The 15,312-nt window shown below is 45.4% G+C and overlaps 1 protein-coding gene across 1 annotated transcript in view; it reads left to right on the top strand.

Annotated features, from left to right (window-relative positions):
* Positions 1–15,312, top strand: part of PLCE1 (phospholipase C epsilon 1) — a 299,036-nt gene that overhangs the window by 275,293 nt on the left and 8,431 nt on the right. Inside the window, exons 22-26 of the mRNA XM_081823078.1 lie at positions 888–1,178; positions 5,863–6,026; positions 7,528–7,789; positions 9,870–9,988; positions 12,182–12,310. Coding sequence (XP_081679204.1) covers positions 888–1,178; positions 5,863–6,026; positions 7,528–7,789; positions 9,870–9,988; positions 12,182–12,310 — 965 coding nt within the window. The remainder of the gene's footprint in view (positions 1–887; positions 1,179–5,862; positions 6,027–7,527; positions 7,790–9,869; positions 9,989–12,181; positions 12,311–15,312) is intronic.

The raw sequence follows: 15,312 nt of genomic DNA, 5'->3' as shown, positions 1-15,312 counted from the left end.
ATATATCTGTGGGTTTATTTCTGGCTCTCTGTTCTGTTTCATTGATCTATGTGTCTGTTTTTATGCCAGTACCATATTGTTTTGATTACTATAACTTTTTAGTATAGTTTAAAATCAGGGAGACTTGTGGTTAAGCATCTGACTTCAGCTCAGGTCATGATCTCAGGGTCCTGGGATCAAGTCCTGCTTAGGGCTCCATGCTCAGCAGGGAGTTTGCGAGTTTGCTTCTCCCTCTCCCTCTGCCCCTGCCCCTCTCATGCTCTCTCTCTCTCTCTCAAATAAATTAATTAATTAATTAATTAATTAATTCTTTTAAAAAGTTAAAAAAAAATCAGGGAGACTTGTATAAATTTATACTTGCTATAACTTTCTCCCTAGCTTTCTATACATATCTACCTTATTCTCATTAATGCCCCTGTGGCATTCCATTGTGTGGGTAGACTGTTATTTATTTAACTGCTTCCTCGCTGGTAGAACATTTAGGTTGCTTCCTGGGTGGTGGTGGTGCTAATGGTGGTGGTTTTGGAGTTTTTGCTTTTGGGGTTTTGTTTTGTTTTGTTATTTTAAAGAGAAAAAAACAATGCTAGAGTGAACACCCTTGGGCATGTGTGGTTGTGTGTTTGTGTAAATTTATTCATAGAATAGATGAGATGTGGAGGCAGAGGACTTTCGGGCTTTTGATTTAAATTAGTGTTGTTACACTCATCTTAAAACACACTAGCCATCATTTTGTTTCAAGGTAGTGGACTAACTCACAAGGAACAGGCAAGATGTATTCTGATGTGTTACGTGTTATGATTGCCTACTGGGATGTTGTTCAGGTTTATCTTTCTAAAATATTTAAAGTTTTCTGCACTAATCTGAGGCTAATCTTTTGGGGGGTTTAGGTTCCTGTGAAGGAATGCGACAGGCCTGGGAGGAATCTTCCTCCCCCCTCAACCCAACCACATCCCTCAGCGCTATCATTAGGACTCCCAAATGTTACCATATCTCATCGCTGAATGAAAATGCCGCCAAACGTCTGTGTCGCAGGTATTCTCAGAAACTGATCCAGCACACCGCCTGTCAGCTGCTGAGGACTTACCCGGCTGCCACCCGCATCGACTCCTCCAACCCCAACCCCCTCATGTTCTGGCTCCATGGGATACAGTTCGTGGCGCTCAACTACCAGACAGATGGTAATGGGCCTGCTTCACCCAGAAGGGTGCCTCCCCGCTGCTCCCCTCTGCGTCTTATATTTCAGCAAATGTAGTGCAACAAACGAAGTCGTGGAAGGGGGCCAGATTCCGCACGGGGCACACCATATGTGACGGGTAAAGTACAGGGGACTGAATTTGATATGGAATTGTGCCCCGGATGTTTCGGCTAAGGCAATAGATAAGAACCACGAAGGGGCCCCTAATTGTCTCCTGTTCCCTGCCCCCTTTTTAAAGCATTTTTTAAACATACAACTGCACTTGATAGGGCTGTGTCCAGTTTGTTTTTAAAGATCTTTGGGGTAGAGATTTCCTAATACCCCTTAGTAAGTTCTCTTGCTAAGCTCTTGTTCTTGCCGTCAAAAAGTAGTGTTGCTCCAAACACTTGGCACACTAAAAACATTTTAGCTTCTTGTCTTCCCTTTGAGATTGAGATAGAGAATGGTTGTTGCTCTGGAAGGGGCTAACACACAAAAAAAAACAAGTACGTGACCTACATGAACAGAGGGAGTAGTGCGTGTGTTTCTCCACTGTGGATGAGACTCTCCTAACAGGGGAACTGAGGAGACCTAAAACTCCAGGTAAGAGCTATGGTTTACGGCAGGCTCACCGGGCACCAGGCACTGTGCTGAATTCTTGACCCCTCTCCCTATTATCTCATTTAACCTACAAGGTAGATACCTTTATGATCCCCATTTCTCAGATGAGCAAACCAAGGCACAGAGTGGTTAATTTGCTGCACGTTATAGAACGACTTATAATAATAGTTCCAAGGACCCTGTGAGTTTAGAGGATAAAGCGTTTTGTTTCCACTTGATTATGGGAGTGGGGGGGGGGAGGAGGGAGTTACAGAACATGAAGAAAGAATAAAAGAGAAGTGTTTCCTAGAAGCTCATTCAAAAACCAGAGTCTTTCCTTTGAACAGTGGAGCGGCCTCCCCATGCCTCTCACTGAACTGAATCAGATCCTCGCTAACCATGCTGACCCATCAGCACAGCCCTGTCTCCAGCCAAGGTCAAACCACAGTATTAGTCCTGGGACCACCTAGCAGCCTGGCACTGGCGCCACATGGTCCATTCGTGGCTGACCTCACAGACGTATGGTCACAGATACCAGTCCTATTTTTTGCCCTTTAATATTTGTTTCTTTCAATTGATATTAAATAAGTCAACGCAAGTGAAGTACCATACTTAACATAGTGCTTGGCACATAGAAAGCATTCCACAAACATTAACTATCGTCAGTGTTTTTTGATAAGTTATGAAAACAGTATGATTTGGACTCACAAGTGGAAATAGTAATGAAATATTTTCAAAGTTGTAAAAATCTCTTTTCAATCTGTCCCCAGTGGCTTGTGGGTTCACATCTCTGGCCCCGTACTTAGCCCTGTGTCCACTGGTCCCCTTGGTTATTATGATACTGAAATATTTTAAGTAAACTGAAATAACTAGAAAAAATCTTTTTCTCAAGGAAATGGAAATGCATTTGGTTTTGGATGTGTCCTTTCTCCCGAAGTGCCAAGGCTGCTGCAGACATACCGGCTCCACCAATGGCAGGGGGAGCCCCAGCTGAAGGGGACACAGGAACGGCCCCTCCTTGGGCCACGCTGCAGTCTGAAACACGCGCTGAGGCTGACGCGTGGCCTCCACTCACCCGGGAAGGCTTCTCCTCTGTCCCAAGTCAAGCCAGAGAGCATGTTGGAGCTTCCCCACTCAGAGGAGGCAGATGGCAGTGTTGTGCAGTTCATCCTCAAGTTTCTCTGCAAAACCTTCCAACTCCCAGGAGGGAGTACTGCCATATATCCTCTCTTGATTCCAATATGGCAAGCAATGATAAACTTCTCCCCACACTGGACAGAGCACAAGCTACATGCAGTCTCAGTGTGTTCATCTGTAAAAATAGTCTTCATTTCCCCAAACTGGGGGTAGAGCCAGAGCAAGACCTTGCACACAATAGGTGCTCAATAAATGCATGCTGCACTGAGCTGAAACAGATGGTCTCTATCAGCCCCACTGCAGTCTGAACCTGTGGTTCGTGAGTTTTGGTCCAGATCTCTTCTAGGTACTTCTCTGTGAATGCAAGTCCAAATTAAGAGTCAACATTGGAATAATTACTTTTTAATTTTTGAAAAGAATTTCTAGGTTAGGGAGTGCTTGATTTTCCATGAAATGTCCCAACCAAATAACCAAACCCCCCTCCCAGTGTCCCTCTAGTCTCCAGATATGTTCTATGGATCATCTACCTTACCACTTCCTGAATTTCAGGGAACCCTGATGCCCCAAAGGGGTGTCCATAGACTAAGGCTGATCTCTTCCCAGGATCTCTAATGGCTCCATCAACTCCTGGAAGGTCTGCAGTTATCTAGACCCAGGAGTATCCCACATCTCCTAAGTAAAACCAGCTCTTGAGTTGGGAAACTCACCTGAGCTTGGCATGCAGACAGACCCTGGCTGTTGCTGGCAACCGTCCTGCAAAGCTCTTTCCATCCGGGGCAGAACAATTTTTGCCTCATGTCTTAGGACCTACAAGTATATATAGACCTTCAGCCCTAATCTGAAGACAAGCTTCTGTTAATATTTATTATGCTTTCTTGAGTGATTGTCACACTCTTTATGATGACTTTCGCAGCCCCAAAATATAGGGATAAATATTATGAGAACGGTGTCTACTTAATGTGGAGTTTTTAAAAGAACGGAAGACTTTAAAGGTGATGCTATGCTTGATACGCCATCACATGCATCAACTGAGAGGGATGATGGTGTTACACAGATTCCTACATGCTCTGTCCAATTGGTTGGAACCAGGATTTTAAAACTATAGCCCTAGATGAAGTTCTGGGACCAGCCGTGGGACCGTAGGACTACTGGACTCGAGGTCCCACTTTTATTCCAACTGAGCAGCTCCACGTGGATCTGTTTTACATGGTGGATCACCAAATGAAAGTTAAGAAAAAGTGCTTTCAGATTTTGGAAAGCTACAATGATGACACATTGCTAATGCATTCAGACTTCAAACCCAAATGGGTGTTGACATCATAGTCCTATTTAATGGCTACTGTTTATCGAGCACCTTCTACGTGCCACATGCCGGGGTAGGGGCTTTCACACATCATCTCATTTGTCTTTATGATACCCCTGTGAGCTTCAGCAGTTCAGACTCGGTAGTTAATATACATTACCTGGTTCAGTAGTTAAGCTGGGTCAGGCTGTCTGGGTGTGAATGCCAACATCCACCACTCATTAGCCACGTGCCTTGAGTTTGTTCATTTCTTGTGTCTTGATTTCTTTATCTATAAAAATGAAAATATTAACAGGACCTACCCCATGGGTTATGGAGGCACTGATGCATACACTGCTTAGCATTGGGGGCTGGTGCCCGGGAAGGGCGCAGTGAGTGGGAGTTGCTAAAATTTCATTAGGAACGTTTCTCCATTTCATGTTTACCAGCGGCGTGGGCTAGTTTGCTTCCCTTTGTAGCCTCGATGAATCAGTCACATGGGGACCAGACGGGCCTGAGAGGTGTGGTCTAGTGTGCTAATTTTGTAGATAAGGAGGCCGAGTCCCCTGGAGCTCTCACGTGTCTAAGACATCTTCCCCCCCTCAAATTCTGGCACATGGCCGCAGCCAACTCCACGTACATGGAGAAATGTGACACACAAGATGAGTGAAGGCCAACTTCTCCTTGCTCCATGGTGCTGACCACACTCTTCCTTGATGTTGGTCCATGTAGCAAAGTTCACTCTGCCCATGGGAGGAATCTATCTAAGGGAACATTTGTCAGATGTCTCTCGTAAACTATTTGCTCATTTGGGCCACTTTTATACAGACTTGCGCCATTGGATGAGCATTTGAGTGTGGAAGAGTCCAAAAATAGTGCAGGGGTCCAATCATTCATCAGAGAATGGTGCCAAATAAAATTTGGCCCCCAAATACTGGAAGCTGTTGTGAGAGTTCCAGGCATTGAGGATTGAGGGGATTGTGGACATGATGTGAATCACATGTGATGATTTTGTTTTCATATGGAATTACAATTATTTAACAAAGAGGTAGAAGTATTATGATTTATGGGTTGAAATTGAGATTTCAAAGACAAGGTGTGTTTTTCTGGCTCTTCTCCTAGCCTTTTTTTTTTTTTCATTTAAAACAAATGTTTCTTTTTTTTTAACATAATGTATTATTTGTTTCAGAGGTACAAGTCTGTGATTCATCAGTCTTACACAATTCACAGCGCTCACCATAGCACATACCCTCTTGTATTCCTAAGATTTCATCTTCTATTTGAAAAAGCCACAATTGCTCATACAACTGTCTGCAATGGTTGGTGCATGGGGATACGAAAATGCCATTACCCTTTCTAAAATTCAGTATAAAATGAGGTATTTCCAGGATTTTTCCGGGTGGATATTGTGAATTTTTATTTGCAAGAGTTTTTAAGTGGCAGAACGTGGGATGGAGCGTGAGCTCTGCGAAGGCAGATTCCTCGTCTTGTCACCAGCTGTGTCTCAGGTGCAGTAGGCGCCCAGTCTATGCCGTGAATGCATGGTCATCTCTTCTTCATGCTTCAGCTTAGGGGAAAATGGATCCAAAGTTCTTTTGAGCTTAAAAGTAAATGTGTAAGATGACACGTGAGCCACCAAGTAACAAGCAATATTGACTTTATTTTGCAGATCTCCCCTTACATTTAAATGCTGCCATGTTTGAGGCCAACGGTGGCTGTGGTTATGTTCTGAAACCCCCAGTTCTGTGGGACAAGAACTGTCCCATGTATCAGAAGTTTTCGCCCTTGGAAAGAGACCTGGACAACATGGAGCCTGCCGTCTATTCCTTAACTGTAAGCATGGCCTCTGTTTTCAGATTATAGTAGGATCTGTAAGCCTTCCTGAATATGAACTGGTCTTGAATGCAAGGTATTACAAAGGTCTCATGTCACAGTCTTGTTCATGCAGATTTAGTTCCCAAAGGCATGTCTTTACCTCTCAGAAAGCAGTGGCTATGGTTTAGGTACGCTGTCACCAGGCCCTGTATCTGCCAGAGCCCAGTCGGTGGATTTATGAGGTCCCTGCTTCAGCTGTGTATTGATGATGGTAATTCTGTCCTCCAGCCCCCGAGCATTATAACTGTGAGTGGATCCCATAAACGTTGAGCTCCTGGTTAGAGCAGATCATCTTAAACTCTGACAAGTTCTTAAAAGATCAGACAGGGCTCAATATACAAATCAATTAAATATCTTTTCTCTTTGCAGCTTAACCTATATCATTCCCGGGCCTCTACTTATTCCGTTTATTACCTAATTAACTGATCATCAGAACTTCACAGGCTGCCTCTAACAGCTGAGCCCCAGTAGCTCATCACCCAGATTTATTCCCTGTTCTTTCACTCCCACTTAGTTGATAGAGGGAAAAAAACCACTGGATGGTGATAGAAAAGGCAGAGAGGGACGAAGTTACCTCTTCTCTCCAAGTTCACATCCTGTTTGTCTGGCTGCAAAGGAAGACTGCCGGACAGCCTGGGCTCACAACACCTCAGAGGCGGGGGGATCCCATCCCATGTGTCCCCCCCCCAAACTGCTTTCTTCTGGGCCCAAGACAAGGGCAGCCGCCCCTTTCTGTCTGACCATTTCAGCTGGACTCACGTAGAGTTCCATCTACTTACAGAAGGCTGTGGATTGATTTTTAACAACATTCCCTGAGACTTGCGCCAAAACCCACTCTTCAAGAAAAAGATTTGGCGGGGGGCACCTGGGTGGCTCAGTCGTCAAGCGTCTGCCTTCGGCTCGGGTCATGATCCCAGGGTCCTGGGATGGAGCCCCGCATCGGACTCCCTGCTCGGTGGGAAGCCTGCTCTCCCTCTCCCACTCCCCCTGCTTGTGTTCCCTCTCTTGCTGCGTCTCTCTCTGTCAAATAAATAAAATCTTTAAAAAAAAAAAAAAAGAAAAAGATTTGGGGTATATCAAATATATCCACTGAAAACCTTTTGAACAGAATGTTAGGAACCAATGCTCGGTTACATTGCCTACAGTCCCCTCTTCTCTTGCCTTCTTGAGAAACTTAATCATCTTCATTGCTTGGTTTTTGAAAGGAGTTGAACATTTTCACAGTTGAAGGGTTACAATCAGGTGAATGCTGTTGACAAAATAGGCTTTCACATGATTCCAGTCGTGTGATGACCTGATTACAATCACTTCTTTTTTTTTTTTAGCAACTTTATTAACCATTTACCGCGTTCATTCCAGAGTGTTCTCTGTCCCTCTTGGTGGAGGGAAGCAGTGAGGTACAGAGATTGCTCTGTTTCTTTTGCATCTTCGGTGATTTAGATCCTTTTCTCCCCCTCAGATTGTCTCTGGTCAAAACGTGTGTCCGAGCAGTGGCACGGGGAGCCCGTGTATCGAAGTCGACGTGCTGGGCATGCCCCTAGACAGCTGCCACTTCCGCACAAAGCCCATCCACCGGAACACTCTGAACCCCATGTGGAATGAACAGTTTCTCTTCCGGGTTCACTTTGAAGACCTCATATTTCTTCGTTTTGCAGTTGTGGAAAACAACAGCTCAGCCATAACCGCTCAGAGAATCATCCCACTCAAGGCTTTAAAACGAGGTAGAATAAAATTGTCAAAATGCTAATCATTATTGTAGCTAAGTGATGGATTCCCCGGAGTTCATGATGCTCTTCCTTCGACTTGTGTGGGTTTAAAATTTCCATAGCACGAAGTTAAAATAAGAGGCACAAAGAAATAATACAGATTTGAACATTGTTGACGAACATCTCAAAAGAGAATTTTCTTTTACATTATCCTAAAATCGGAGGTGTTGACAACATCCCCTAAGAGTGCGGCCTCTGCTTCTGCTTGTGTGGGGAGGCATGTTTGTGCTCCCGCACGCACCTTCCCAGGAGCACCCACCGCACCCTGGCGGGTTTAGAGCACAGACTGACGTTAGGAGAGGAGCCCCAGGGGCACCTGGTAGCTCAGTCGGTAGAGCAGGGGACTCTTGTTCTGGGGGTCCTGAGTTCAAGCCCTACGTTGGGTCTAGAGCTTACTTTAAAAAAATTTAAAAATTAAAAAAAAAAGGCTGAGAGGAGGCGGGCTGAGGCATGCTCGTGGCATCAGCAGGCCGTGGTGGGAGTAGGCCCCAGCCACACCCACGGTCGGGAGCTGGACTGGGTGTGGGGGGCAGAGCAGGGGCAGATGGAGAACGCTGAGCCAAGGCCGGAGCTGTTGGCCTGAGGTGGTTCAGCCTAGCTGCGCTCTCCTGCAGCTTCTGCTTACGGCCCCCGTTGGCCTAGCTGTGTCTGCTCCTCAAACTTTGATGTGTATCAGAGTCTCCTGGGACTCTTGGTAATAAAATGCGGATTCTGACTCAGTAGGTCTGGGGTGGGGCGTGAGATTCTGCATTGCTAACAAACTCCCAGGGATGCTGAACTGCAGGTCTGCTCTGAGTACCAAGGTTCTAGTACTTCTTCCCACAACCACAAACTGCCACAAGCATGTGATGGGCTTCTACAGTTTGTTCTTTCCCTGTTTTTCTTCCCCACCATGCAGGCAGCCCATGGTCACTGCCTTAGTCAGCTCAGGCCGCTATAACAGAACACCACAGACTGGGAGCTTAGACAGCAGACATGTCTTTCCTCACAGTCCTGTAGATCAGCATGTTGGCAGGATTGGTTTCTCCCAAGGCCTCTCTCCCTGGCTTGCAGACGACCACCTTCTTGCTGTGTCCTCACATGGTTGTCCCCCCGTCTGTGTGCATGGCTCCAGGTGTCTCTCTCGGTCTTTGTGCTAATCTCTTCTTACAAGGACACCAATTATACTGGTTTAGGGCTCACCCTAATGACCCATTTTAACTTCCTTAAAGGCCCTAACCCTCTTTAAAAGCCCTACCTCCAGATATAGTCACATTCTGAGATCCTAGGAATTAGAGCTTCAACATAAGAATTTGGGGAGGACACAATTCAGTTCATAAGAGTTATTACAGAAATATGAGAAAGTACAGAGAAGCAAAAACAATTCTTTTTAACCATCCATTTCCCATCCAAAACCATCACTTTTGGTGTATTTCTTTTGCAGGCTTTGTTTTTCTGCCCATGTATTTACATACTATATGTAATATGCATACATATACATATTACATAATGTATATTTTTAACAAATAGGCTTCCTACTAATCTTAGTCCTTTGCACCTTACTGGTTTTCACTTCCTGATGTACGTAGGGGCAACTTCTCATGTTGATAGCCATGCATCTTCATCACCACTTTTACTGGCTGCTTGTTATTCCATTTTATACAGACATTCACACCATAACTTACTTAGCCAACCCTCTATTGTAGGAATATTATCACTAAAACTGTTCTAAGAGGGAATATTTGTAAAACAGTGACTGTAGATGACTTGATACAGAGATGGTCAAGTTTTCCTAGTATATTTTGTTTGAGTTTAGGATTTCTGGTTTGAGTCTATGTTAGAAACAGTACCTAGACAAGTTGGTTGCCACTGGGTGATCCAGAACTGTCCCCAGGGGCAGCAGTCTGCCGATGAAAAGGCATCTCCTGGCTGCCACTCCCCACCAGTCGCAAGGCCTGATTTCCCCCAACCGTTGACTGCCCTCCCTGGGGTGTCTTCTGTGCAGAGCTCTGGGGTGCGTGGCTAACAGGTTTCTCCCAATTCTGCATTATTCCAGGATATCGGCATCTTCAGCTACGAAACCTCCACAATGAAGTGTTGGAAATCTCTAGTTTATTCATAAACAGCAGAAGGATGGAAGAAAATTCCTCCAGCAGTGCCGTGCCAGCCTCTTTGGTAATGAAGTTCTGTTTCACTGAGCACGTTTGCAAGCATTGCTACGCTGGGGGTAGGCTTTCTTGTGGCACAGGATCCTGGCCCATCAGAGTTATTCATTAGGTAGCAGTGGGAGTGATAGTCACAATAATGTCTGGCCCTTGACACTTTCTAAGCACTTTACATCTGTCCTGACTCAGTTAATCCTCTCAATAACTTCGTGAAATCGCTATTGATCTCCACTCCAGAGAAGAGGAAGGTCAGAGCTAAGTTAAGTATACCTGAGGTCGCACAGCGATACATCCAAGTTATTCTAGTGACAAAGCCCATGTTCTTCATGAGTACATGATAGTGCCTGCCGGGGGGGTGAACCCAAAATAACGACGTGGGGAAAGGACTAAGCAAGGCAAGCATGGGGAGATGCAGAATCGGCCCTCTTGGAAATGAGACAGGAACACCACAGAAAGGGCCACCATTGCAGAGTCTCTGTTTTAACAAGCTCCCCATGTAAGTTCCATGCCCACTGAAGTTCGAGAACCACGGGACCAGCACTCACCCCAGTAATGCAGAGTTGTTTACTTAAGTAGCACTGCTTTAATTAACCGGTTGATTCCATTATCTTGTCCTTTAAAGCTGAATTTTAAAGGGTGCCCATTGATTACCTCTTTACATGCTTAATCGTCTGATACAACGGTGGTTGCATCAATCTTATCCTTCAACATAGTGCTAACAGCCCGTGGAAAGGCGCCGTGTATGCTCACAAATGGCGCTGGTTGGGCACTGCAATGGCCGCCTGTAAATCCCCCAGCTTTCTTCTCTGCTTCTCTTCCCCTCACCTCGTCAGTGTCTTCTCTCTCTGCCCTGACCTCATTTCCTTAGGTTCTCCTCCCTTTCCCTTTAGTGTGTGGCCAGGGTCGAGAACAGCACCTTGGCCAAGGTGGAGGGAGGCATTGCCCGTACGTGTGCAGAGGACTGGGTAGCAGGGGCAGGGCTGCCTGGTACCTAAGGGCAAGAATCAGATGCTTCCACAAGGTGAGGCAGGCTTAGGGCGGGATTCAGGCTCGGTTGCCCTCGATACCTATTAGCAATGGAGATGCCACACACGCCATGAATGAACCATTGTTCCTCACAGCACTTCTGACACCAAATATGTGGTGTCTTTTCCGATGCTACTTCAGCTCTGACACCAGCTGGGTGTCCTGCTTTTCGATCTAGTTCGGACACCATCTACCTGGACTTAGCGTCAGATCCCAAAGTTAAGGGCTCAGTCCCATAGGACTGTCCCCACTTCAGGTGCCAGGGGCAAGTGGCTGTCACTGGTACTGCTGACTGACCACCTATAAATTCGAGAGTTTTCCACAACCTCCTCCTCAGGTTCAGGAATTTTCTAGAATCATTCACAGAACTCAGAAACATGCTTTACTATTACCAGTTTTTATGAAGGATACAACTCAGGAGCAGCCAAATGGAAGAGATACATGGCACGAGGTCTAGGGAGAGGGGGTGTAGAGCCTCCTGGCATCCCGATGTGTTCACCAACCCAGAAGCTCTCAGAACCCCATCTTTTAGAGGTTTTTATGGAGGCTTTGTCCTCGTTCTGGGGACAGAAATAACAATAAAATAAAATAATAATTCCAAGGCCAGGCATAATGTCTGATTCAGCTCTCCATCAGTGAATTTTGTATTTTGAATGAATATATCTTAATATACAAAATGCTCAAAAAGTTATGAGTCACACACACCCCCAGCTTTTCCTAAAACAGAAATGCTTTTCATATTATAATTATTTGTGTGCCTGGGCAGTGAGCTCTCCAAGGCCATAATATTCTATTTATCATCTTACCAACCAAAATTCTAACCCAGGAGCCTAAAGAGAGATGGAACTCAATAGACACTGTTGGAGGCCAGTTCATCATAAGTAATATACATTTCAGATAATATCAGTCTCCTAGTTAGGATGGAAAGAGTCACTATTATTTAAAATAAATTATTATTTTGGTGGTATGCTGCTAATATCCTCACTAGACTATTAAGGAAGATGCCCATGGCCTCTTCAACCACAAACAGATGCATCAGGTTATAGAAGAATGGTCTTCTTTTGCATTTATGTGTCCCCCTACAGACTTCTAAGAACTAGCACTTCTCTATTGAATATAGCCTAGAAATAACTTGAGAATGAGAATGAATGAGACACCATGTGATCTTCCTTGACAGATGTTTAATACAGAAGAAAGAAAATGTTTGCAGACTCACAGAGTCACAGTGCATGGGGTCCCGGGTCCAGAGCCCTTTACTGTTTTCTCCATAAATGGAGGCACCAAGGCAAAGCAGCTTCTCCAACAAGTAAGTCCACCATGCCCATGGTTGGGAGAATCCAACATCTATATATATGAGTGTGTGTGTATGTGGGTGTGTGTGTGTAAATGCATGTGTAAACACAAAAGCATACATAAGACACAAAGTCCACAAGGATGATCTGCCTTTTGGTTATTCGTGTAATTCAACACTGAGATCCACCCTAAGAATGATCTGGGAGAACTTGGTACCACTAGACAAGCTAACCTGTAGAAAAGAATTTTTAACAATTCTTCAAACACATAAAAACTTGGGGCTCAGGAAGGATAAAAACCAGAATGAGTAGCTCTCCAAGCATGTGTACTCTTTCCCTCTAAGCCTAGACCCAGGCCCCATCTCCCTTTTTAATGCAGAGCTTACTAATCAATCAGAATTCACACACAAGCTGAATGAAGTTTGTTTGCCATCCTAGGAATTGGATCAAAGTTTTAGAGCATCAGTGCGCCTGGGTGGCTCAGTTGGTCAAGTAACTGCCTTCAGCTCAGGTCATGATCCTGGAGTCCAGGGATTGAGTCCCGCATCGGGCTCCCTGCTCAGCGGGGAGTCTGCTTCTCCCTCTGACCCTACCCCCTCTTGTGCTCTCTCTCTCTCTCAAATAAATAAAATAAAATCTTTAAAAAAAAAAAAGTTTTAGAGCATCAGGATGGAGCACATGGCCAAGAAGACATCTTCAGCCCCTCCGGCCTTAGGCCTTTATTTGCATGTTGAGCATGTTGACCCTTGTCGGTCTTCCCCTGGCACTTGATCTCAACCCGTGAGGTACCACCCCTCTTGTAGTACAAAGAGGCCAGCAGGGTCTGACACAAGGACGAAGTCCTGTTGCCCCAAACCCTGCAGCAGCCCTGGCCTGAGTCCCCTCATGTGGTCCTGCTTCTGCTCGGGATCCACCAGAGATCTCTGTTGCATTCTGTAGGCCACCGCCCCATGGGAGGACATGTCAGAGTGAGGAAGCCGGGAACCAAACAGCATCTGGAGGGAGGCAGCTCCTCAAAAGGACGGGCAAACCCATGTGTAATGTCTTTTCTCTTCACACTGGAAGCTCCACCCCTGCTTGGCACAGTGACCTAACATACTCACAGACTATTTTATCCCTAACCCAATTCAGAATCCCTCCTCTTCCTTGGGGATAGACCAAGGGAGCAGTGACCAAGAGGAGTGACCCTTAGGCTCTCTCTGAAGGGATCATAGAATGTATGGGGTGAGGTTAGAGATTAAAAACCAATGAAACAACCATACAGAGTAAGAGTAATAAATAGTTCTGGTTTTTGAGAGGAAGTCTCTATGGACAGGCAACATTCTGCCCAACATTTTATAATTGACTTAAAATCAAAGGAAACAGCTTAAGTGCCGGATTTCATAGACTATCAAACAGAAGCTACTTACCAAGACTTGGGGTGGGGGGTGGTATTTGTTTTTTGGGTTTGTTTTTGTTTTTTAAAGCAATCAGGCCATGAACTTCAGGGTCCACTATCACAAACTATTGTTGGGGATTTGGAGACTCTATAATGAAGATGTTAAGTATGGCAGTATTTCCATAGACCACCCACAGAAAGCAGCCCATTACTTTATTGTCACCCCATGTGAATAATGCCATGGATATAAAGTTGGACTGAGGAGGGAGTGATGCCAGCCCTCTCAGGGGGGTGACAATACCCACTGACCCACTCCTAGAAGCTTCACATCCTGAATTACCTGTTGCAGTAGCTGTCTTGCCCCCACAGGAGCCAAAGCCCAGCATTGATTATAGACCAAGGACTGGGGTGAAGGGAACAGCGTCTTCCTGAGAATCTTCTGCCTCCACCCTCCTCGGCTCACTCTGCTTTTCCTCCAGGCAAGACAAAACAGTGCCAAGTGTTGACTCTGGTAGTTGCATCATTGCAGGGGCAAGGAGAAGGGTGTTTGCCTAATCCAAGCCAGATGGTGGCAGCTTTCTCTGTCCCCACTTGGAGTTGAGCCTTTTGACAGTAACCTGTATGAGTGTGAAGCAATGCGTCAGCCAGAGGAGCCGTAGCGAAGGCTAGGGTTTACTGAGTTCTCGTAACATGCCAGGTCATGCTTCATAACCGGTGCCTCCGTCATAAAACAAGGCTGTTACTCTTACTATTCCCATTTTATGGACGGGGAAACTGAGCCTCCAAGGGGTTAAATATCTTGCCCAACCCCTCACAGCCAATAAGTATTAAAGGCAGACCTCAGACCCAGGTCTGTCTGGCTCCAGAGCCTCGTCTCGGCCGCTCTGTTTGACCACACAGGGTCTGTCGCCAACAAAGCAAACAAGCTTGTAGGCACAGTGTCAAGAGTTAATTGAAAGGAGAATTCCCAGGCACTTAGATCAAATGAGATTAGAAGACAACCATTTCCAACCTGAGAAAAAGGGATGATGGTAAAAGCTGTGCTAGGGTCTTTGCCACTGGTCCTGAGTGACAAGATCACAGAGAGCTAAATGCATAGATTGAGAAGCCTCAAGTTGGTAATTCAGTAGAAGCTCTCATTCCAGCTGTGGGAAAAATAGTTATGCTGTCTGGGGATTATGAATAAATTGTGTCGTTGCCCAGAATGAACATAAACAATCCTTCTTGGACATAAGAGAGTTCTTAGGTCTTCCAGGAAGAATTATGCAACGCTGCAGAGTAGGTCTCACTTATAAATGACACATCGAATCTATGTAAACACCATAAAAATAGGCTTATTTCGTCTGTGTGTGTGTGTATTTATTCAAGTATAGTTAACATACAGTGTTATATTGATTTCAGGTGTACAGTAATGTAATGATTCAGCAATTCTATACATTACTCAGTGCTCACCATGATAAGTGTACCATTAATCCCCCCACCCACTTCCCCTCTGGTAACCATCAATTTGTTCTCTGTAAAAAAAAGTTTATTTTAGGGGCGCCTGGGTGGCTCAGTCATTAAGCATCTGCCTTCGGCTCAGGTCATGATCCTGGGGTCCTGGGATCAAGCCCCGCATCGGGTTCCCTGCTCAGCGGG

Source organism: Leptonychotes weddellii, chromosome 6, assembly GCF_054177405.1.
Source record: "Leptonychotes weddellii isolate Sample4059 chromosome 6, ASM5417740v2, whole genome shotgun sequence".
Classification (NCBI taxonomy): Eukaryota; Metazoa; Chordata; class Mammalia; order Carnivora; family Phocidae; genus Leptonychotes; species Leptonychotes weddellii.
Note: the sequence above shows the minus strand (reverse complement) of the source record. Positions and strands in the feature narration are given on the sequence as shown.